The 22,862-nt window shown below is 51.8% G+C and overlaps 3 protein-coding genes across 6 annotated transcripts in view; 1 reads left to right on the top strand and 2 right to left on the bottom strand.

Annotated features, from left to right (window-relative positions):
• Positions 1-18,974, bottom strand: part of Il4i1 (interleukin 4 induced 1) — a 27,402-nt gene extending 8,428 nt beyond the window's left edge. Inside the window, exon 1 of the mRNA XM_075953220.1 lies at positions 18,910-18,974. The gene's annotated coding sequence lies outside the window, so the exon portion shown is untranslated. The remainder of the gene's footprint in view (positions 1-18,909) is intronic.
• On the bottom strand, positions 600-19,130 carry Nup62 (nucleoporin 62). Of its 3 annotated transcripts, none has more exons than XM_075953225.1 (2): positions 19,064-19,130; positions 600-2,926 (listed from the first exon to the last, which is right to left on the bottom strand). In XM_075953225.1, exon 2 carries the CDS (start codon positions 2,848-2,850, stop codon positions 1,291-1,293), a length of 1,560 nt encoding a protein of 519 aa, XP_075809340.1. In that variant the 5' UTR covers positions 2,851-2,926; positions 19,064-19,130; the 3' UTR covers positions 600-1,290. The 3 variants fall into 3 exon arrangements, with proteins under 3 accessions (XP_075809340.1, XP_075809338.1, XP_075809339.1); XM_075953223.1 differs by lacking the exon at positions 19,064-19,130 and adding an exon at positions 18,910-19,047; XM_075953224.1 differs by lacking the exon at positions 19,064-19,130 and adding an exon at positions 7,381-7,924.
• On the top strand, positions 18,847-22,862 carry Atf5 (activating transcription factor 5). 2 transcript variants are annotated; one of them, XM_075953230.1, is made up of 3 exons: positions 18,847-18,985; positions 19,987-20,280; positions 21,596-22,862. In XM_075953230.1, exons 2-3 carry the CDS (start codon positions 20,103-20,105, stop codon positions 22,258-22,260), a joined length of 843 nt encoding a protein of 280 aa, XP_075809345.1. In that variant the 5' UTR covers positions 18,847-18,985; positions 19,987-20,102; the 3' UTR covers positions 22,261-22,862. The 2 variants fall into 2 exon arrangements, with proteins under 2 accessions (XP_075809345.1, XP_075809346.1); XM_075953231.1 differs by lacking the exon at positions 18,847-18,985 and adding an exon at positions 19,557-19,787.

The following is a 22,862-nucleotide window of genomic DNA, read 5'->3' as shown; positions in this document are numbered from 1 at the left end:
CCTGTGACTATGTAGCTGAAGATGACTTGGAACTCCAGTGTTCACAAAGCTAGGGTTTTTTTCTCTCTTTGAGATTTTATTATATGACTGTTTGCTCTGCACACAGTAGCCAAAAGCCACTGATAACCTGGGACTGGAGCTGCAGATGGCTGTGAGCCACTATGTGGTTCTAGAGATCACACCAGGGTCCTTGAAAGAAGAGCCAGTGCTCTTAGCAGCTGAGATTCCTCCTCTAGTGCCCCCCCTTTTGTACTTTGAAGCTCAACATAAACAAAGGAAATAACTCGTGGCTCCATGCTGGAATCTTTAGACGGTAAGAGCAGCTGTCAAATGCACGGCATGAGCCCAGCATCTGGATATCACCTCCCAGTGTTCCCTGATCTCACTACTGATGACATCACAGTGACACCTGCACGCAGTGGATGATTGTCCACTCATGCACATGGGTGGACAGGACTCTCTCCTGCACCTCACCTACCCCAAGGAAGGTAAAGACTGGGCCCATGTGGCTCAATCAAAGGCCCACAACTCGACATCCCACCAGCACTGCCCTGCTGAGTCTTGGGACCTTTCTTCACCACTTACGTCCACAGCAGGTCTGATTTCACAAATTTTTCTTTATTTAGAAAAGCAACATTTGATCAGGGATCACAGAGGCTACAGCAAGGTACAAGGAAATAAAACAGACCAGGACATGACTGCTGGCCTTCAACACTGTGCATCTGACTGTGACTGAGATAGTTTTGACACTGGGATATCCAGAAGCAAATCTGCTGTCACTCTAGCCTCAAGGGTAATCAGTTCCTGCCACAGGAGCTCACCATCTAGGAGTGAAGGAGGTAGTCAGGGCAAAGCAGTTGTTAGCTCACTGTGCCTTGGTCACTCTGCTTTGTGTGGCAGACGCTCTGGAGGACATGGGCTAGATGGAAGCTGGAGAGGAGCAGAAACCTTGGGCTTTCAAACCCACCATGTCTCCATCCAAGGTAAGTTTCTTGGCCAGCATCTCCTTCAGAGCAAGAGCTCTGTCCCAGTCACAGCCATACTGGAGTGACTGAAGGCTAAGTTGGATGGATTAGAACTGAAGCTGCTGTGAGGCAGCACTGAATGGAACCCTTGCCTTTGTTCTTTAAATGCTGGCCTAGAGCTCAGTGACATTCATGCTGGGCCCCAGAGCACACAGGTTACATCGAGTGCCATGCCTTGTACAACTTCTGCTGAGTGCAAGTCAAGCTGAAGAACCTTCCTCTCAACAGCACAACCACCCAAGGAGCCCCTCCCATTCATGCAGGGCTAGTCGAAGGCAATGCGCAGACTGCGCTCCTGCTCCTTGCGGCGGCCCTCACACACGCGGCTGGCCTCTTCCACTCTCCTCTGCAGCAGGGCAGAGCTTTGGTCCACCCACTGTAGGGAGTCCATGTGTGCATTGAGGATCTTGCAAATCTGCTGCAGTGGGTCGCTGGTGTCTGCAGGGCCACCAGCCATGTTCAGGTGCTCGATGATATCCTTGAGGTCCTGTGCCATGCGCTTGAGCTGCGCATCGATGTTCTCAGCCAGCTTGAAGGTCTTCTCACGCTCCTCGTCCGCATGCTGAAGGTAGATGGTACCACTCTGCTCCTTCACTGACTCCTCCAATGGGCTCAGCAGGTCCTCCAGTTCCTTCTGCTGTGACAGGATGAAGTCTAGCTCCTGATCCAGCCGCTTCTGATCCAGCTTCACCTTTTCCACCTCCCGATGTAGACTGGTGATCTTCTCCCCGTTCTCAATCAGTGTGCGATCCCATGCATTGACCTGTGTGGCCTGTTGCAGGAAGTGCCGCTCCTGATCCTCCAGCTCCAGGCTCCACTTGTTGATCAGGCTTTCCAGCTGTGCATAGGTCATCGCAGGACCGGTGGTAGTCCCTGCTGCACTGCTGGAGCCAGGCAGAGCAGTCCCAGTAGTGGCCACACTGCTGGGACCAGCTGACACTAGGGGTTTCAGGCTCAGGGCAAAGCCAGAGGTTGTGGTGGAGGTGGTCGTGGCAGAGGTGGTGGTGCTGGAGATGGTGGTGGAGGGGCCAGGAGCTGCCCCCGGGGCTTTGAGGCTGAAGCCCAGAGTCCCAGCACTAGGAGTGGCTGAAGTTGTCACTGGAGCTGAGAGGGAGAGCCCTGTAGCACTGGATGAGGCAGGAGCAGGCGCTATGGAAGCAAAGAGTGTGGACCCTGCACTGGTGGTGGTGGCAGTAGGTGCAGCAGCAGCTGGCTGTGCTGTTCCTGCTGTAGTGGTCACCAGCGTGGCTGGAGTGAAGGGAGAGCCAGACAGTGCTGTGGGCTGGGTTGAGCTGCCCACAGAGCCAAGGCCAAAGCCAGAGGTTCCAGGCTGGGATGCACTGCCGCTGGTGAATGAGAACCCTGTGGAGCCAGTAGATGGAGCAGAAGTGTTAGAGGACCCAAACACAAAGCCGGTGGGGGCTGTCCCCTGGCTGGAGGTGCCAGCACTTGAGATGGCATTGGTAAGGGTGCTACTACCAAGTCCAAAGCTGCCAGTGTTGGCTGTGGCTGATGTGGCAGCTGTGTTACTCAGGTTGAGCTTTGGAGTGCTGATCCCCAGGGAGAAGCCAGTTCCTCCAGAAGCAGGTGTTGTCCCGAAGTTGAATCCTGGTGTCTGTGTGGTTGGGGTCTGTGTGGTGAGTGAGAAGAGGCCAGTGGAAGGGGTGGCTGTAGTTGTCTGGGAGGGAGTCCCAAAATTAAACCCTCCAGTGCCGGAAGAAGAGAAGGAAAAGCCAGTGGCGGGTGTAGTGGTTGCAGTCTTCGCAGTGCCAAACGTAAAGCCGCCAGCAGGGGCCCCGGTGCCTCCAAAGTTAAACCCACTCATGGCTGTGGAATCTCCAGGTGGCAGCTACTCCGACTCTGGGGCAAATCCGTCAGCGTCTGCAACCTTGGGGAGGTTTCTAAAGCAGAGGAAGTGACATGGTCAGATGGCAGTTTGGGACAGGCAAGCTCAGTGGTGTGGAGGGTGGCGGGCTGGATGCAGAGCTGGCAGCAGCCCTGCCTCATCCTTTGTTAACCTAACCAGCTCCAGCAAACCAATTGGAGGTGAGCAAACTTGGACATAGGCAGCTCCCAGTACCAGCTCTTCCAGGCTGCCAGCACTAGCCTTTGATTCTAGAGGCAGAGCAGACCTGGGCCCTCCAAACTCAGGGCGGGCATCAGAGTCCACCCAAGTCAGTCAACTAATTTCATCTGGGGTTTTCCTCTAGGTAGAAGCGAGCAGCTGCCACCAATGAGTGGAAGGGAAAAAGAAAAGAGAGAGAGAGAGAACATTCAGTAAGCCAAGAGCAGCCATAATTCACCCTTTACAGCACTGGATTCTAACTGAAGCAGCTCCAGGCAGTGAGGAAGGTGACAGGGAACAATGCAGGCACCAACTAGGAGGCCAGACTTTTTCCCATCAGCACTATGGAGATAGCTGGAAAGCTGCCATCATATCCCCAGGTCACAAACTAGCAGGTGTGAGATGGGAACAGTAGAGTGGACCTGATGGAGTCACAGGGCATTTCCCCTATCCTGGCGTGGGGCAGAGACAGAGATGTAAAATTGAGCAGCCTACACAACACCACAGACACACATCCCTTGTAGAATGAAAGTGAGGCAGAATGTTCCCTTTAGAGATGAGTGACCCTGGCTCTTGAGGTGATGGGCGCCCCATTCCTTCTGTGGGCAGCACTGCCCAAAGGCTCATTCCACAGCGGAGAAGCACCACCGGTGGGCTTCCAAATTGTGTGTGTGTGATGCGTCTTTTTCAGTTGTTATTTACCTTTTCTTTGGAGAGATATTCGCTGGGACCTGCAATTCACCAGTTAAGCTAGGTAGGCTGTGGGCCAGAGAGCTCCAGAGACCACCCATCTACACCTCCTGCACTGACATTACAGCACTGGCCACAATGTCTAGCTTTTTCATGTGGGTGCTGGGGACTGACCTTGTCAAATAATCACTCTATTGATCAAGCCACCCCCCAGCAACTGACCTTTTGTTCTCTGGGATAGGGTCTCATTATGAAGCTCAGGCTAGCTTCAACATTACAATCCTTTTTGCCCCAATCTTTCAAATGTAGGGATGACAGGCACACCCTGTTCCACCTGTCTGCTGTTCCGAGTTGTGAAAGCAACTGGAGGAAAGCAAACCCGGTGCCAAGTGTAGCAGATCTGAGTGACCCAGTCCTTCTCTCCACATTAACAAAAACATTAAGCCTCTCTGAGCTCAGTCCTGCCTCAGCAAAGTGGGGGTGGCACCTAGTGTGCTGAGCAGCTGACACGAAGACTTGATTTGGGATGTTCACTGTCCCTTTGACGTTTTCAGAGTAAGAAGGAGGTTTGCGGGCAGCGCCAATGGCCAGCTGTGCAGTCCCTGGAAAAGCCGGTGTGGCTAACCTCGGCTTTACTATGAATTTCATCTGTGGCCCTGCTCGTGAGTCATCAGGCTGTGACGAGAATGCCAGCAGTCCTGAGGCTTCTGGGCAGCAGCCCCTGCCCACTGTGGGGATAGTGCACAGAAGGGTAATGGGACTCAGGAGGAAGTAAGGTCGGGTTCCATTTTCCTTCACTGAGGACAGCCAAGGTCTGCTCTGATCTGGGCCCTGCCCCTTGAACTCACAGGAACTTCTGGGGAAGGAAGGTTATTTTACTCTCAAAAGGTCATGGCAGGTCCACGGGGGTGGGGGTGGGGGCTCTCTCTGCTAGCATCCAGACAACTCTGGTTTGACAGAGACTTCATTGTTTGTGAGTTTTAGCTGCCCAAGACCCAATCAGTTATGCTTCGTACCTCAATTCTTAAGAACTCAGTGTACGCTTTTGCTATTAGTAAACCACAGGTGAACTTTCCATTTATAGAAAGCTCACTGTAGTTACTAAAAATTCTGTCAAGTTTCCATGGTACCACGGTGTTGTGACACTGTTTACAGCCACCAGCTCAGACCACAGTGCCAGGACATGTGAAGTGCAACTATAGGAAGGGAAGCCACGAGGCCACGAAGGACTGGGGAAGGAGGGCCTGGAGGAAGGCACCCAAGTTCCCGGAACAGGCACCTGCCAGATAGTCTATGCTAATGTGACTTATGGTGGTGTCAGAGACCACAGGGGTGACCCTCAGGACTCAGATGACCTTCCCTGGCTTCAGATGGGCACTCAGTTGCACCTGGAACGTGGTTCTCCTCCTAGCCCACGACACAATCCTCCTGTGATGCTAATGGTTTGGCTACTCATACTGTCTCTGTTAGGACAGCTATCAGTGTGCAGCACCGTGTGTGAGGTCCAGGGACTGCAAGGAGACACCCAAGTCCTGCCAAATACTGGGAAGACATTAATAGTCTTGGTTTCGGGCATCAGTACTGGCACAGCCACAAGCACCATACTAATGACAGACTTTTTTTTTTTTAAAGATAAGCTTTCATTATATAGCCAAGAGCTCACTATGCACACCAGCTCGGAGGCCAGCCCACCTCCACATCCTAGTGACTCAGACTCTTTGTTAAAGGAACTACAGGGGCCTGGTAAATATGGGGCTAAACTGGGAAAGAAGTTGGCAAACAATGGGCTGGGAGGAAGGTGGGGTGGTAAGGCAGGTCAGGAACTTCAACTGCTCTGGTGACACAGATAAGCACAGGGAGGCCTGACCCGAGTACACGACTCAGCCTTGGAAGCCCTCAACTGCAGCCCTTCCATCTTCAGCACGGGACAGGCTCCCAGAGCCCGGGGAAAGGAAGCAGCTAATTCAGGGTAGCAGGCCCACAACATGGCACACAGGCTAGACAGCCACACTGAGGCCAGAAGAGTCACCCAGGCTGCTGCATTCTCCCCAGTTCCACACCCTCCTCCCACCTCCTGGGATTTCTGATGTGAGCTGAGTCTTTTTTTTTTTTTTTTTTGGTTTTTCGAGACAGGGTTTCTCTGTAGCTTTTGGTGCCTGTCCCAGAACTAGCTCTTATAGACCAGGCTGGCCTCGAACTCCCAGAGATCCACCTGCCTCTGCCTCCCGAGTGCTGGGATTAAAGGCCGCCCGGCGTGAGCTGAGTCTTAATGGCCAGGGATGATGATCCCTCTCGCTTCCATCTGTGCGCTGTGTCACAGCCGGCATGCCAAAGTCACTCCCACTCCACCTGGACACTCATCCACATGAAAGCTGAGCACTGTGGTAACAGTGCTGTTCTCAACAAAGCAAGGGACATCACTAGTACGTTTTAGAAGCTAGTGTGATGGGAAAAAAAACAAACAAAAACAAGGTAGAGTGTGTCTTATGTGGCTAAAGGGCTTGACAGACACAGGTGAGCTCAAGATAGAGATGACCTCTGGGTGACCCACTTGTACACACAGGTCCCTTAGCAGAGTGTTGTATTTAAGATGTGCTACATTTGTTTATGCTGTGGATATTTTTAATGATGTAAAGATGTGTTGCCTTCTTTTATGTTGCATGTTATCTCTGTGAGGCTGTGTTACTTTGCCTGTCTAAAGCACTGATTGGTCTAATAAAGAACTGAACAGCCAATAGGTAGGCAGGAATGAGGGATAGGCCAGGCTGCCAGGTACAGAGAATAGGAGAGATTGAGAGAACAGGAAAGTGTGAGACAGGAGAAATGAGAAAGGGAGGAGAGGAGAACTGCAGGGACCACCCAGTCACCACCCACAGAATAAGAAGAAAAGAGGTATACGGAACAGAGAAAGGTAAAAGCCCAGAGGCAAAAGGTAGCTGGGATAATTTTTAAAAAGCTGGCTAGAAACAAGCCAAGCTAAGGCTGGGCATTCATAAGCAAGAACAAGTCTCTGTGTATTTATATTAGAGCTGGATGGCAGGACCCCCAACTAGCAAAAACAGTTTTTCTTTTTTCCTTTTTTTTTTAATAATAGCATGAGGAGGCAGAAGAGCCAACAAGTCAGAATGCTGGAATGGGTGTCATCCCATTTCCTTTTAATCTTGCCCACGGTGGTCAGAGAGCAGCCAGAGGGGACTGGGGAAAAGCCGCGTGCAGAACAGAGCTTATTCACCAGGAGGTATGGCTGGGAATCTAGCATGGGGTCAAGGAACAGCTGGAGATGGGGGAGGGAGCACAGTAGGCACTGCCCACCTAGAGACCCTAGCAGCAATAAGCAGCTACCTGTGACAGACTGACCATGGATACTTGCTTAGTTCTGGACACTATGGAAGTGCTCATGGCTAGTCTGAACAAGAGCTGGTAACTGCCACATCACATCACAGCACCAGCCAGAGCACCAGCCAGAGCACCACCCAGCAGGCCCTGGAACCTTCCAGAATGGAAAACAGGATAAAAGAGGGTATGGGATGTAACCTCCTCAAGAACACACAGAGGCCTGGGTCAGTTGTGTGGAGATGAAAGTCCTGATGGCATCCTTACCCTAGACTCCTGCTGCCCCACATTCTTACAGGGCTTTCCTGTCAGCTGCCTGGCATGGCGCAGCACAAGGACAAGGAGCAGGCTTCCTCCTAGTCCTGGGCTCTGAGTCTTAAGGTTGCTCCCATGCCTCAAGTTCTCCATCTGAAAACAGTAAGGGTATTAAAGAATCCCTGTCAGGGGCTGGCCAAGGAAAAAAGCCGTCAGTCAGGTTTGTCCTGGCATACAGTCAATGGCCACCAGGTGGTGTCATGGCAACGCAGAGCTAGGGAAGGACTGGACAGCAGCTAGCTCTCTGAGGGAACCTTCTGGAGAGAGACAGTTAATAGTCCTCCCACTCCTATTTTTTTTTTTTGAAACAGGGTTTCTCTATGTAGCCTTGACTGTCTTGAAACTCACTCTGTAGACCAGGCTGTCCTCAAACTCACAGAGCTCCGCCTGCCTCTGCCTCCCACCACCACCCTTAATAGTTTTAAGAGCTCCAACAAGATGCACATAATGGCACATGCTTGTACTCGCCAGCACTTAGAAGGTGGAATCAGGAGGAACAAGGGTTCAAGGTCTGTCACCTACCCAATGAACTTGGGATCAGCCTCGGCTACATTAGATTATGTCTTTTTAAAAAACAAAACAGGGTGCTTTCTCTTCTGCCGCTGCTTTTGTGAGCAGCACACCCTTCTAACCAGAAGTCTTCCCTTGCTGAAACAAAATAAAAATCTGCAGGAAAAGGTCCATGACAGGACCAAAGGTCACTGCAGAGGAAAGACAGAAGACAAAGGCAAGACAAGGGGGAACCTGAGGGCTGGAGAGATGGTTCAGCAGTTAAGAGCACTGGCTGCTCTTTCAGAAGACTAGGGTTCAATTTCCAGCACCCACATGACAGCTCACAACTGTCTGTAACTCTAGCTCCAGGGGTTCCAACACCCTTACACAGACATACACGCAGGCAAAACACCAATGCACATAAAAATAAATAAGTAAATAACAAGGGGGGAGGACACCCGACCCCAGGAGGCCTGGCTACACTCCAACACCCACAAATGCCCCATGTATCCTTGGAATCACCGCACTCCCAGTCCACCACTTCTGTCATGGATGAAACTCTCTAACCCTCAGGAAACAAACCAGCTTCATGTTTCCTCCAGTGCCTTCTAGCTGAAAAAGGCTGAGGCAACCTTAAGATGGCCAGACCAGAGGGGAGACCAGGTCCAGTGGAAGACCCTGTCTCAGTAGGGTGGAGGAAGAGACCTCACATGGACCCCTGTCCTCCACAAGCATGTGTAACAGGCTTTTACGGACCACCAGCCCCTAAATCACGACACGGAGAGTTATTAATTATGAATGCTTGGCATTAGTTTAGGCTTGTTTCTAGCTAGCTTTAAAAATCAGAGAGTAACCCATTTCTATGAATCTATGTGCTGCCCCAGGGCACATTTACCTTATCCTGCTTCTTTCCTCCATGCCTGTCTGCCTGGCTTCTTTTGTTCTTTGCCCATCAGCCTCACCTATCCCCCTCTGCCTAGCTATTAGCTGTTCAGCTTTTTATTAGACCAATCAGGTGCTTTAGGCAGGCAAGGTGTAACAGCAACACATCTTTACATAGTCAAATATTCTATTCTACAACAAGCATGTGCACGTGTACTTGAATTCACACCTGCCTATAAATGAGCAGTCAAGTGCATGATCCTCCCCACACCTGGTGGTTTGATCACACGTGGGGGGCTGGAGAGATGGCTCTGTGGTTAAGAGCAGTGGCTGCTCTTCCAGAGGTCCTAAGTTCAATTCCCAGCAACCACATGGTGGCTGGCTCACAACCATCTGTAATGAGATCTGGCACCCTCTTCTGGTGTGCAGGCATACACGGAGGCAGAATGTTGTATACATAAGAAATTAAAGGGGCTGGAGAGATGGCTCAGAGGTTAAGAGTACTGGCTGCTCTTCCAGAGGTCCTGAGTTCAATTCCCAGCAACCACATGGGGGCTCACAACCATCTGTACTGAGGTCTGGCGCCCTCCTCTGGCCTGAGGGCATACATTGAGACAGAATGTTGTATACATGATAAATAAATCTTAAAAAAAAATGCTTAATTCAATACTAAGGTCCTGATCCCAAGCCACCGCTGACCCAGGCTGTCAACCTGTGCTTTCGTCTAGGGTCCTTGAGGAATGGAGACCTGGCCTTGAATTCTGGATTCTGCTGCCCTAGGTGTTGGGATCACAAGTCAACACCACCATACTCAGCTTTTCACAGGAAAGTTTCTAAACATGTAGGCAAACACATTCTGTACTTTTCCTGTCCAAACACAACAATAAGGGTCTTAGCCGGGCGGTGGTGGCGCACGCCTTTAATCCCAGCACTCGGGAGGCAGAGGCAGGCGGATCAATGTGAGTTCGAGACCAGCCTGGTCTACAAGAGCTAGTTCCAGGACAGGCTCCAAAACCACAGAGAAACCCTGTCTTGAAAAACAAAAAACAAAACAAAACAAAAAAAAAAACAATAAGGGTCTTGGGGGACAGCATCAGGTAAAGGCACTTGCTGTAAAGCAGCTGACTGGCGTTCCACCCATAGGACTCAGAGAAATGGACTCCCAAAAGCTGTCCTGACTTCATGCAAACAAGTGTGTACACCCACATAAATAGAAGTGATTTAAAAAGGCTGCTACTCAATAGCATTTTTTTTCTGTATTTATCTCAGAAATTACAATCTGCTGTAATGTGGTGATGTGTTTTCCAAGATGACAATGCCACCCCTGCCACCATCAGGACCAAGCACAACTACCCTGGAGACCAGTAGTACCCTATTGACTTCAAGGTTGGTATTCATGACCTGACTGAGGCAGTGAGCTAGCTACACACACACACACCAAGCACCACACAGACATTGTCTGAACACACGCTCTGCCTAATCTATAAGCTAAGTGGTGAGGGGTGGGAGGGAGTTTCCTGAGGCCCTGGAAAAAGCTCATGAGGTTGGTTTGAATTCTGGAAGGCGATGAAAGGGGGAAGAAGGAGGCCATCACCCACCCCCTTTGCTCCCTCACTCCCTAGCCAGCAGGTATCCGGTTACTACCATACCTTTTTCCCCATATGTGCACACGTCTACGACTTTTCCACCAAGTCTCAAGGTGAAGGGGAAAAGAAGCCAAGAGAATCAAGAGGTCAATACCAGCTCTGACAACAAGATCTGGTCTCAAGCAGTAACAACAAAAATAGAAGGCACTGTTTGAAGCAGGCATAGTCTCTCACTGGGTAGAGGACAGGCATGAGGCTTTTGGTGGCACTGATTAAATCATGTCCCTGTGTGTGTAATGACTGCATCTGCACGTCCTCAGCCTTCTCCCTCCCGCCTCCAGAGGAAACCTTCTGTACATCAGAAACCAGTCCACAGCTAATTAGCAATTACATCCTTCCTTACTCCCTAGGGCCTCCACCAGCAAGAGACAAACAGTCACCAACTCCCAAAAACCTAACCAGCTCAAGTGCTTCTAGGAGCCTAAGGAGCCTGTAGCAGAGAGGGCTAAAGGAAGGGTTTTGAGGTAGGGTCCCGCCATTGGCTAGGACGAACTTGAACCCCAGGTTTAAGCAGCAATTCTTACAGGTGCACACCACCCACTAGGTCTCAAGTAGGGTTCTAGATGTGCCAGTTTGAGACAGATTCTCCCCTGCTCTCAGCCCCTGCAGCCAACACACCTGGCCTGATGGTACCTTTACTATTCAAGCAGTCTTTACAGCCTGGCCAGATAGTTCATGACCATAACCCAGCATTTGGGAGGTTGGGGCAGGAGTACTGTCTGGGCTACACAGCAAGACAGTTTCATAAAGGAAAGGAGTGGAGAGCTGGCTGGAGTTAACAATTATTGCTCTTGCAGGACATTAGTTTGGTTCTCAGCACTCACAACAGGTGGTTTACAACTTGTAACTAGTTCTAGAGTTGCCCTCTGGCCTCTTTGGGCACAGCACACACAGGGCACATAACCTTACACACACACACACACACACACACACACACACACACACACACACACACACACACACAGGAAGGAGTCCCACAGTGCTCTGAGTAGCTCCTGCAGCGTTTCCCTAGGGACAGACTGTCATTAATCTTCTCTGTGTATGTCACAGACTGTCCCTGTAAGCTGCTTCCAACTTGTTTTTCACTCTGGCTGCTGTTGCAGTCCATGGTTGGGACATATCCATTCACACCGCTTAACAGACACTCAGGAAATTAATTTTTCTCTGTAAACAAACACCATTATCTCCTCCAGCAGGCTTGGGAAGCCAGCTTCCAGGTACACTTGGGTCACTGCTGCTGGCTGGCTGTGTAGCAAAAAGCACATGCTACCTCTCCAGGACTAGTAACTGTAGCCGGCAGCCTACCACTCACTAATCTGAGGAAGCTCCAGACCTTTCACACCCACCATTCCAACACAACATTAGTAATAAACACAAGCTGGCCACTTGACACCCACCACAGCAAGCAGGACAGACCTGTGGGGCCAACAAAGACAGTAAGACACAGCTCAGCCTGCAACACCCATTGTTAAATGTGATAAAGGCATTGGTTAGTCAAGTCTCTTCCAATCCAAACTACCACAAAACTCAGATGCCATCCACTGAGCAAGCAAAATAAAACCACTCCTGCGAACTTTACCTGTCCTTTAGAGCAGACAGCCAACACAACTGAGCTACAGGACCATACATCAAACAATGTCAAACTGCTTACAGCAGTACCAAAAGCCCCAGGAAATGGTATTAGGCTTCCCCAAAACAGTGTTAGGGAAGGTCCAGGGAAGCTAGTACAGGAGCCCCTTGTTAAGGAGAAGCTAAGCTTCAAGGTGGGAAGGGGTGGTGATCTCAGGTCACCACGTCATTCTAGACAAAGGTCTGTTCCTTGGAAATTCTCATCACCACCAGCCTCCTGAAAATCCATGTCAGACCACAAAGATGCTCCATTTCACAACCACTAGGGTGTGGCAGACACTTTACAAACAACCTGGAAGTGGCTTGAGGTCAGTTTCTTTCAACAAGGCACCCATGCCTCTGCACAACACATGCTTGCCTTGCACACATATCTCCAGGGCATAAAACCAATGAAGGACTAAAGAGACCTGACACATCCATCCACGGACTATATATAAGTCAGTCTCAAAGAGTAAGAAGCCTGTTGTAGTGTATGCAATTCCAGGTCTTGGGAGGCAGAGACAGGAGGATTGATAAAAGTCTGAGGACAGTCTGGGCTGTACAGCAAGAACCTGCCCCTAAATGAAGGAAGGAAGGAAGGAAGGTAGGTGTGTGTGTGTGGGGGGGGGGGTGTCAGGGGAACAGGCAGGGAAGAAGCACAGTACCATATAGCTCTGCTTGGGAGTGAGTCCCAAGAGCAAAGACCAGTAAGGCCATTGCTGGGCAGTCCAGGACGGGCGGAATGGGTTGAAATGAGTAAATGTCAGGAAGTACCAGAGCGCCTAGGGGACTCCTCTGTCACTGTGCCCTTCCCGGGGACCTTTTCTCAGCAGCAGCTTTCTGAAGAGGCAGTGAGGGAAGGCAGGGCTCACCCAGGCTGTATGGAATGGTTTCTCTAGGAATTGGGTGATAGCAGGCTGCAGGCAAGGGCAGGGTGGCCCCCCATTGTCCCCTTCTGTGGCTCAGGGAGTAGAACCAGTGCCTTGTATGCCAAGAGGGCCCTATCACTGAACTAAGGCATACCCTATTCCTTTAAAAATTTTTGTTGACAGTCTCAAAATTGCCAGGGCCTCAAAATTAACCACTCATCTTCAAGAGCCAGGGTTATAAGCCTGTGCCACCAGGCTAGGTATCTCTTGCCCTAAGTGACTATCTCCCAGCAAGTGAGGTGGGAACCTGCTACTGTCCCACTGAAGCCAAGAGAACTTCAGTAGCTGCCTGCTGAACCTCTCCTACAAGGGATTTTCCCTCTGTCTAGCCTACCCATCACAAGACCCCGCTAGTCTTCCAGTCCATCTCAGGAAATATCCCAGATCATTCCCAGGATCTGCTTAGGTGCCACTCTCAAATCTAACTCAGCAGAAGCAGAGAGCTGTCCCCAACCGCTATGGATGTAGCCCAGCTGAGAAGATCTGGTAACCTTGTTCTCTCAGTGTCTCCCAGGGAGTGGGGTCTGCCCACCTGCTGAGGGGGCAGCAAGGAATCTAGGGCTCCTGGGAGGTCTTCTCCCCTCGGTTCCTACCTATTTCCTCAGGCCCAGTTACTTTCTTCTGTGATAAGGCACTCCTGCAGGCCGCAGTTAGGGCTCATGCCAGTAACCCTAGCACTGGGGAGGCTGTGGGAGTGCAAAGGGCTATAGTAATCCCTCTGACCTAGCTTGTGGCACAAAGCAACACCATGGTACTACCACCCAGACAAGATTGCAAAGAGGGGGCTGGAGAGATGGCTCAGTGGTTAAGGACTGGCTGTTCTTCAACAGGTCGTGAGTTCAATTCCCAGCAACCACATGGTGGGTCATAACCATCTGTAATGAGATCTGGCGCCCTCTTCTGGTGTGTCAGCATACATGGAGGCAGGATGTTGTATACATAAATAAATCTTAAAAAAAAAAAAGACTGCAAAGAATGTGATCCAGCATGGTGATGGACTACTGTGCATTATATCTCAATAGAGAGCAACCCCAAAAGTAATCAACCATCTAACCAGTTCCAGTGCAGCTCCTGACCCCCTGCTAGCATATATAATCCAGAGAAAGCCCCAGGTCACGGCTTAGCTCCATAGGAGGTGGCATCCAGTGGGGCACAAAAGGCAGCTAAGGGGCAGAAAGGGTCAAGGACCCCTTCCAGTAGCCACCTGTTTCCCCACAGTCCTGTAGGTCCCTCCCTGCAAAGGTTCTCAGAAACTCTGCAATGTGGGGCAGCCATGAAGACTCCAACCCTCCCCCCTCCATGCTAAAGCTCCAAGGGACCAGATACAAACTGTGGGGGTTTCAAGTTTTTCTAAAGTACTCAGTAATAGTCCTAACTTGAACCTTGGGCAAAATCTAGACTCCCGTCTTCCCTGTCAACTCAGCAGTTGCCCAGTACAACCAGCAATCTCTTTCAGATGTGGGGCTCTCCTGACGCCTGGGTCCGTTCACAACTGACCCTCTCCCACTATTGCTCTTAAGCGGCTGTCATTGTCCCCGTTTTCTTCACCAAGATGCCAGGCACACAGTCATCAGGACTGGCTTCTAGGTTCTAGAACACTACAGAGTCAACTGCCACCAGTCTCCCCAGCTCTTTCCCTCTGTAAGGGCATGACACAGGCTGAGAGCAAATATGTGGCAGGTTGGATAATGGCCACCCAAGGTTCATCCACGCCACTTCCCATGGCCTGGGAATATTACCCCACTGGCAAAGCATTACATAAAGGCTCTTCCAAAACTCAGTTACCCTGGACTATCTGAAAAGGCCCAATGCACAAACACAGGGCTTCTACAAGGAAAGCAGGAGGCTCAGAGGAAGGAAGGAGAAGTGGCTAGGATGGAGGCAGAGTCAGGTCCGAGGGATACAAGGGGCCACAGCCTCAAAATGAGGTCACCTCTAGATACTGGTATAGCCAGGAACCCAATGCCTTCTAAGGTGGCAAATGTATGCTGTCCAAGTCTTTTAAGTTCCCATCCATCACAGCAGCAACAAGGAACAAATGAGTGCAGCTTACACCCACAATGCAGGAGCTGGTGCAGAAGCATGGGGCCAACCTGACAGAGACGAGAGTTACAACACAGTCCACTGGAGAACTCTGAGCACCTGGCCACGTGGCACTGCCCTTTCCCCAGCTGAGCTGGCCTTGGCCTTCCTGCCCTTGTTTGCCAGGACACCCACCTCCAACCCCGGCCCGCTGGCCTTAGTGACACAGCCTAACTTGCTCCCTAGCACTGTGTGGGGATTATGGTATCAAGTTCCCTGCTCTGACACAAACGACTCATTCGGAAGTGTACCTGCTACCTATGGGAGTGTGGGGGGCAGCGGCACAGTGCTGGGGGCTATGGGGAGGATTCTGGGAAAGAACCAAGTCTGATCTTGTTCCCTATGTACTGGAGGAGATGGTCATGACACAGATATCCACCCATCTGTTAGGCAGGTCAGAATGTAGAAGCATGGTGAGACAGGAAGGAAGCTACACCAGACTCGGATCTCCTAGGAGCGCTCCCTCAGCTACAGCCTTAGTCTACACACCCGAGCATTACAGTGTGTGCTGATGAAGGCTCATCTCCCCGTGCCAGGTAGGTCCTTTTAGGAAAGTGAGTCAGATACGATGCCACATGCACGTACACTGGGAAGTCAACTGAGAGGCCAGTGCTCACTCTACTCTGCAGATGGAAACCAACCCTTGGCCACAAACAGGCCCCATAAAGCCCAAGCCTTTTCTATCACAGGGCTGTTCCCTCAATTGGGAAACCAGGGCTTGCTGCAACAGTACAGGCAATGTGGGAAGCAGCTGGGTGGACAAAAGCAAAGCTACATAGGAAGTGTTACTTACAGTGAAAGCCCTTTCTTTGCGCACTAACCAGAAATTAAAATGCAGATCCAGTACAGTGTGTCTCCTCTAAGGCAGGCTGGTAAAGATAGCATCTAGCAACTGAAGCAAAGAACAAACCTGGGGAACAGTCTGGGTTTGAGGACTCATGGGACCCTGGCAGGGTGGGGGAACCCTGTCCTACCTATCAAGGACAACTGTGGCCATGCACAACTCTCTTTCCCTTTCCAAGCCCCCCAGTCTTGTCTTTCATAACCAAGTTAGGAGCCTCTGGGATGCCAGCCCCTTTCTTAGCACAAAGCCCCAGATTCTCTGGGTTCTGCCCAGGCACGCCCCTCCAAGTACCCCTCCCCACTGCTGCCAGGGGACTTCCTATCCAGAGACTTGTTACCTAGGAGCTGTTTCCAGGTGCTTTGTGGCCCCCAGAGAATTCCCTCACCCCTTTCCTACCCATCAGAGCTAGGGCTGATGCAACTGCCTGCAACCAGCCGCCTCACTCCTCAGCACAAGCCCCTCCGCACTAGAAAAGAGTTCCAAGCAGCTCCACCTTTGTTGCTGGTTCCCAACAGGACTGCCTTTTTTTTAAGGACAGAGGCGAGGCTGCCATCTAAATCTGGGTAAAAGTCAGGGAGAGAATGACACACGATGAACACACAGAGAAACCCCGTCTCAAAGAAGCAAAAAGAAATGAAAAACAAAAACAAAAAACAAGGGAAGGAGTACCACAGGCACTGCAGCACAGCAGTCTCAAAAACAAAATGTCATGGGAAAAGGACCGGGGATGCAGTTTAGGTGGGAGAATGCCTGCCTAGCATGTATGATGCCCTTAGGTCCATTCCAGCATTACCTACAAAGGGTATGGTGGTGCACATCTGTCATAGGTAAGAAGACTCAGTAGTGCAAGGCCAGCCTCAGTTACACAGACAAGTTCAAGGCTGGCCTGGAATGCAAGACCTTCAAAACACACACTCTCTTTCTCTCTAGGGTAGCAGAAGGCTTGGCCTGTTAAATGCAAGGCATCCAAATTCAATCCCTAATACATACCACAAGAAAAAAAAAAGTGATATTTTGAAAGTATGCCAGTGGAGACAGAACACACCCATTTCTGTGTCAGGGGCAGCCTTCAGGTAGGTACCTACTTTGTGTCAGTGACTGGCTTTAAACACACTCCACACAGACTTAATACAGCCCCATCGCTGGCAAGAGAGGACAGACTCTGAACACAAATCGTGTGGTTACAGAACCTGTGCTCAAATACTGGCAGAGGACAGCAGAGTGCCCACTCAAAGGGGAGATAGTCAGCTCCCAAGGACTTTCTTCCTGTAACTTTCAACATCAGTTTTTTGCATCTGCTTTGAATCTTTCTCTTTTACAGTCCCAGGGATGGAACCCAGGGCCTTGAAAGCAGCACTCCACCATGGACCTACAACCCTGCCCATTATAGACTCTATTTTGAAAATCAGGGTCGCCCTAGATAGGCCAAGAGCTCACTTTCTAGTCCAGGCAAGTCTTGAACTCCATTTTTTTTTTTTGGATTTTTTTGAGACAGGATTTCTCTGTGTAGCTTTGGAGCCTGTCCTGGAACTCGCTCTGTAGACCAGGCTGGCCTCTAACTCCTAGAGATCTGCCTGCCTCTGTGTCCTATGTGCTGGGATTAAAGGCGTGCATGAGCACTGCCCCCCCACTTTTGAGCCACCACTTGGTGGCTCATGCCCTGACCTTGACTTCCAATACTCCTTCAGGCCCTGCCTTTGAAACTTTTCTTAAAAACATATTGAGGCCAGGCAGGATGACCTTGGACATGATCCCTTCTGCTTCCATCTCCCAAATACTGGCATTGCAGGTAAGTACCAAACCTAGTTTATTTAGGTGGTACTAGGACAGAATCCAAATTCTTGAGTGAAATAGGCAAGTAATTCTACTGAGCTCCACCTCCAACCCATAACGCGGATCTTGATTCAGTCTCTCAGCTGCTACAAATATGACAAGCAAGCTGACTTCCAGATGAGTGGGCACCACGCATCAGCCTGGGGGAGGACAAAGGGCTTCTTTTACTAAATGGGAAATAAATGTCCTATTTTAGACAGGTTGGACGGGGAGTCAGTAAGAGACCGAGGACTGAAAGGAAGTCAGAGCAAGGGGCAAAACAAAGAACCAACCATCTGATAAGACAGCTGAGGAGGTCAGCAGGGCTGAGCACCAGCCTGCAGAATGAGCACAAGTGGAAATGGTAAAACCGTGAGTGCGGCCAGAGACGTGGACGTGTTATGGATAGCTCAGGGTCTGGGAGAAGAAACCGAGAGGTGAAATCAGGCCACCAGGGTTCTTAACTAAAACAAAATACACAGAAGAACGTGAAATGACTCTGGGTAAAAGTTATCAAACACGATGACCGAGTTCCATCTCTGGGACCCACATGCTTGGAGAATCGGTTCCTGAAAATTGTCCTCTAACTACCACACATATATGCAATAAATAAATCTTTTAAAAAATTAAGCTAAGAGCCCTGTGCTCTATTTGTGCGTTTAGACGCCCCTCTATAAACACTTTTGAGGCATTATCTTGCTGTTTTTGCTTCGGACTCGGCTATGAGGCCTAAGCCAGATTGAACTCGCCATCCCACGATAGGCTAGACCCACGAGGGCTCTCGGGGCGACATCGGTTGGGGAACTGGTGGCAAATTCGTTAACTAGGGAGAGAGAACGAGAGCCGAGCTGGTTGAGGGCATGACAGAGATGAGGTAGGATCCCATCAAATCAGAAAGAGCCCGAGCCCCCGGCATGAAGCAGAAGGTGGAGGGTCTGGGCGACTGGAGGGCCCGGGGTCGCCACCGCCCCGTCGGGGCCACGCAGGGGCGGGGCGCGGAGGGATCTGGTGGCCCGCGCTGCGCCGCCCCGGTATATTTGTGCCCAGGCCCCGGGGCCGCCTCATTCTCGATCTTCTCAGAAACACTTCTCCTAACGCTCCCTCCACGTCGCCTCCGCCCGCTCGGCCTCCGCCATGGCTCTGTAGCCGTGATCCCGTCGTGCCCCTGCCCCGGTTCCGCGCTCACCGCGCCTGCACTCTCCGCTCCCACCGTCTGTTCAGCCGAGGCCGCCGCCGCCTCCTCTCCTTCCCGCAGCCATGGAGTGAGTAACCGCTCGCCCCTCCCTCGCCAACCGCCTTTCCCGCCCTTTCACAGAGCTCGCGGGGCTTCACGGGCCGACCTCGTGGGGGTCGCAGAGTGATGAGCCACAGGCGCGCAGGCGCAGAAGAGGGAAAGTGGTGGCCGCGGGTCCGCTGAGCATGCGCGCTTGGCTCGAGTTGTGGGGGAGGGTGCTATAAGATCCGGTCGTGCGCCGTCGCGCCTGCGCAGTAGTTCCCAGAGGGCTTCCTCCCCGTATGCGCACGCGCATTAACCCACCCCACAGCCTGAACTACGAAGGGCAGCCAGTACATGGCTAAACATGCGCACTAGTGGCGTAGCGATGGCCTGTTTTCAGGGTCTGAGCCTGCGCTAACAGAAAGAAAGGGTGGGGTTTAGAGAGGCGGGGTTCATTGAGGCGCTGACTCAGGGGTCCAATCAGGCTCCTGCTAGGGCGGTGACTGACTTAGATTGACAGGGAAGACAAGGTTTAGGAACGCCTTTGATAGGTGGCGCTAGGGTCATAGGGGCGGGGCCTCTGGGACTCGCTAGTTGAGGGCGGGAACAGCCGAGTGGGAGGGGCTTCTCGCACTGCCTGCGGAAGTCACCTAAAATTTTGAGGGTAGAATGGGATTTAAGAGTGACACTGATGAAGGGCCCAGGCCTGGCGGAGTTCCTCTCAGGACCCCTGCGGGGTCGGTGGGCTTTAAAGGGAGCAAAACCTGAAGGAATATTGATGCCGAAGGGACATGGCTAGAAGAAAATTCCCTGAGGATTCAAATTTTTCTGAAGAGGAGTAAGATGAGGTGGGCAGGAGGGGCTGGAGGTAATTCCCCTGGGAAAACTCTAGGTTTCTGTGCTGAGGGAGGAGACATGGCGTGGGCGTTTCCACGAATCCCCTTGGGAATGTGTGGAGCCCTGGAATTTGGAGAGAGAAGGAAGTGCGAGTTGCCTGTGGGTCAAGCCGCTTTTGAGCCAACCCCACCCCTCTTGTCTCCCTCACAGGTCCTCCAACGTCGTCTTGGTGCCTGTCTTCACCCAGCTGAACAATCTCGGAAACTGCCTCCCAACTGCTGGTGCCGCCTCCGCTGCCATCGGCGCCCTCCGCCTTTGTCCTAGCCATGTCACTCCTGGCGACCCTGGGGCTGGAGCTGGACAGGACCCTGCTCCCAGCTAGCGGGCTGGGCTGGCTCGTAGACTATGGGAAACTCCCCCTGGCCCCTGCCCCCCTGGGCCCCTATGAGGTCCTCGGGGGAGCCCTGGAGGGCGGGCTTCCAGGGGGGGGAGAGCCCCTGGCAGGTAAGAACAGGTAGGAAGTAGAGGTGGGTTGAGATGGAGGCAGGGAGGGGCGGGGCATAGGGAAAAGGAAGAATTCATGCATTCACGAGATGAGTGCTGACGACCTTCAGGGTGCCTAGCACTGTGCTAGCTGCTCAGGGCTCAGAGCTCATGGAACATCAGGACACTGACAAGAGCCAGAAATGGGAAACAGCAGCTGAGCCGAGAGTGAGGGACGATCTAGTTGCGAAGTCACGTAGTGAGGGCTGAGGGATGAGAAGAAAGGAGCCACGAGAAGGCCTGAGGGTGCTTCCGTCAAGGCACTCTGGGCAGACGTCATTCTCTTCTGACTATATAGTAGATGCTCGGCTCACGCTGGGATGTCAGTAACTAAAGAGCAGGCGCACCTGGTGGTGCATGCCTGTAGTTCTCTCTGTCAGGCTGCTCGCCCTCCGCAGCCCACGGGTTGCAGGCCAACCTAGGCTTCTCAAAAACAGAAAACAAGAATGAGTAAAGACGGGGTGTGAGAGAGAAAGCGATCCAGAGAGAGAAAGAATCAGCCCCTGGGGGAGAGGCAGAGGACTGTCCGCAGCTACAGAGCAGGTCCAGCCAAGCAGCCATACCCTAAAGAGGATGCTTAGGGAAGCAGTAGCTGACTTTGGTTGGGTGGGTCATTAGTTGGTTGACTGCTTCACTGAGTGGTTGGCCCATTATTTCATTGGTTAGTTGATAAATTAGGTGGTTGATTGGTGACTTGACTTATTGATTGGCTTGTTCATTGATCGCTTAGGGAGTTGATTAGTTTATCAACAAGTTGCCTGGTGAACTGTTTGATTGGCTGACTGGTTGGTTTGACTGGTTCATTGGTTAATGTGTTAGCTAATTGTTGGCTGGTGAACTCTGGTTCATGGGTTACTCGGTTGGTTACTGAACAGTATGCTTGGCTGATGGGTTGGTTGTCTCATTCACTGTTAGTGGATCAGTTTATTGGTTGTTTGGTAAACTATGGTTGGCTGATTGATTGGCTGACTTGTTCATTGATTAATGAATTTGTTGGTTGGTTTATTGTGTGATTGGCTGGTTCATTGGTTAGTAGATTATTGGTCAGTTGGTTAGCTGGTAGATTCTGTGGCTCACTGATTAGTTGGTTAATGCATGGTTAGTGGCTTGGTGGGTGAGTGGGTTGCTTAGTTGGTTGCCTGGTTCATTGCCTGAGTTACTGGTCCGCTGTCAGGCTGGCTGGTCATTTGTCACATGACTGAATGGGACATGAGTGAGCACCAGGTAGGTGAAGCACAGACCTCAGGGGCCTTTTATGTTCCCCCTCCATCCTCAGGTGACGGCTTCTCTGACTGGATGACAGAGCGGGTTGACTTCACGGCCCTCCTCCCTCTGGAGGCCCCTTTGCCCCCAGGGACCCTCCCTCCACCATCCCCAGCACCCCCTGACCTGGAAGCCATGGCATCCCTGCTCAAGAAGGAGCTAGAACAGATGGAAGACTTCTTCCTTGATGCCCCACTCCTCCCACCACCCTCCCCACCACCACCACCACCAGCACCCTCCCTGCCCCTGCCCTTGCCCCTGCCCACCTTTGACCTCCCTCAGCCTCCTCCTCTGGATACTCTAGACCTGCTGGCTGTCTACTGCCGCAGTGAGGCTGGGCCAGGCGATGCAGGCTTAGCAGCCCTGCCTGTCCCTCAGCAGCCTCCTCCTCTGGCCCCTCTGCCTTCACCCTCCCGCCCAGTCCCCTATCCTGGTCCTGCCACCACCCGAGGGGACCGCAAGCAGAAGAAGAGAGATCAGAACAAGTCAGCGGCTCTCAGGTACCGCCAGAGGAAGCGGGCAGAGGGCGAGGCCCTGGAGGGCGAGTGCCAGGGGCTGGAGGCTCGGAACCGGGAGCTGAGGGAGAGGGCCGAATCAGTGGAGCGGGAGATCCAGTACGTGAAGGACCTGCTGATAGAGGTGTACAAGGCCCGCAGCCAGAGGACCCGCAGCACCTAGGGTGAGGTCCAGCTGGAGGTCCCTATCCCTCCACCCCAGCCGTATTCCAGCCCTGCTTCACTCTCCTGTCCCAAAGGACCCGCAGCACCTAGGGTGAGGTCCTTATCCCTCCACCCCCAGCCGTGTCTGGATTTCCCCACCTATCCCCATTCAGGTTATTTGGCTTAGTTTCTGTAGCCCTTCAGTGCAGCTAAGGAGCCAGGGCCCTCAGGGAATTTGAGGACCTAGCCTGATCCCTGGTTTCTGGAGTCTAAAACAAGTGTGGTTTTGCAGGTAGTCATAGTTTGGGGGGGATGGGCCTGGTATGGAGGTAAGGCAGGAAGCCCATCAGGGTAACTGGATAAGGCCAGTCAGGGAGGGAGGGTTTTAATGAGGGGACATGGGATCCAAGTGATAAGCCAACCAAGGGAAGGGAGCCGCCTCCTCGGAGCAGGAGATCTGCTAGCCAAGGGAGAGGAAAGGGTGGCTGTAGTTGGTAACTAGGGGTCATTTTAGCTCTGGGAGAGAATCAGTGTTTTATAAAGGTGTTGGGGAAGGGTCACATCTAGTGGGGCTGAGCATCCAGGGGTTATGGGCACAAATAAAATGCAGAATTTCCTGTG

Source organism: Microtus pennsylvanicus, chromosome 18 (assembly GCF_037038515.1).
Source record: "Microtus pennsylvanicus isolate mMicPen1 chromosome 18, mMicPen1.hap1, whole genome shotgun sequence".
Lineage (NCBI taxonomy): Eukaryota > Metazoa > Chordata > Mammalia > Rodentia > Cricetidae > Microtus > Microtus pennsylvanicus.
The sequence above is the reverse complement of the archived record's forward strand: the minus strand, read 5'-3'. Positions and strand labels throughout refer to the sequence as shown.

Excerpts from the sequence above, each read along its gene's own strand:
- Nup62 (XM_075953225.1), bottom strand. The coding sequence starts at position 2,850 with ATGAGTGGGTTTAACTTTGGAGGCACCGGGGCCCCTGCTGGCGGCTTT.
- Atf5 (XM_075953230.1), top strand. The coding sequence starts at position 20,103 with ATGTCACTCCTGGCGACCCTGGGGCTGGAGCTGGACAGGACCCTGCTC. Across the intron at positions 20,281-21,595 it reads GGGGGGAGAGCCCCTGGCAG|GTGACGGCTTCTCTGACTGG; the intron begins GTAAGAACAGGT and ends CTCCATCCTCAG.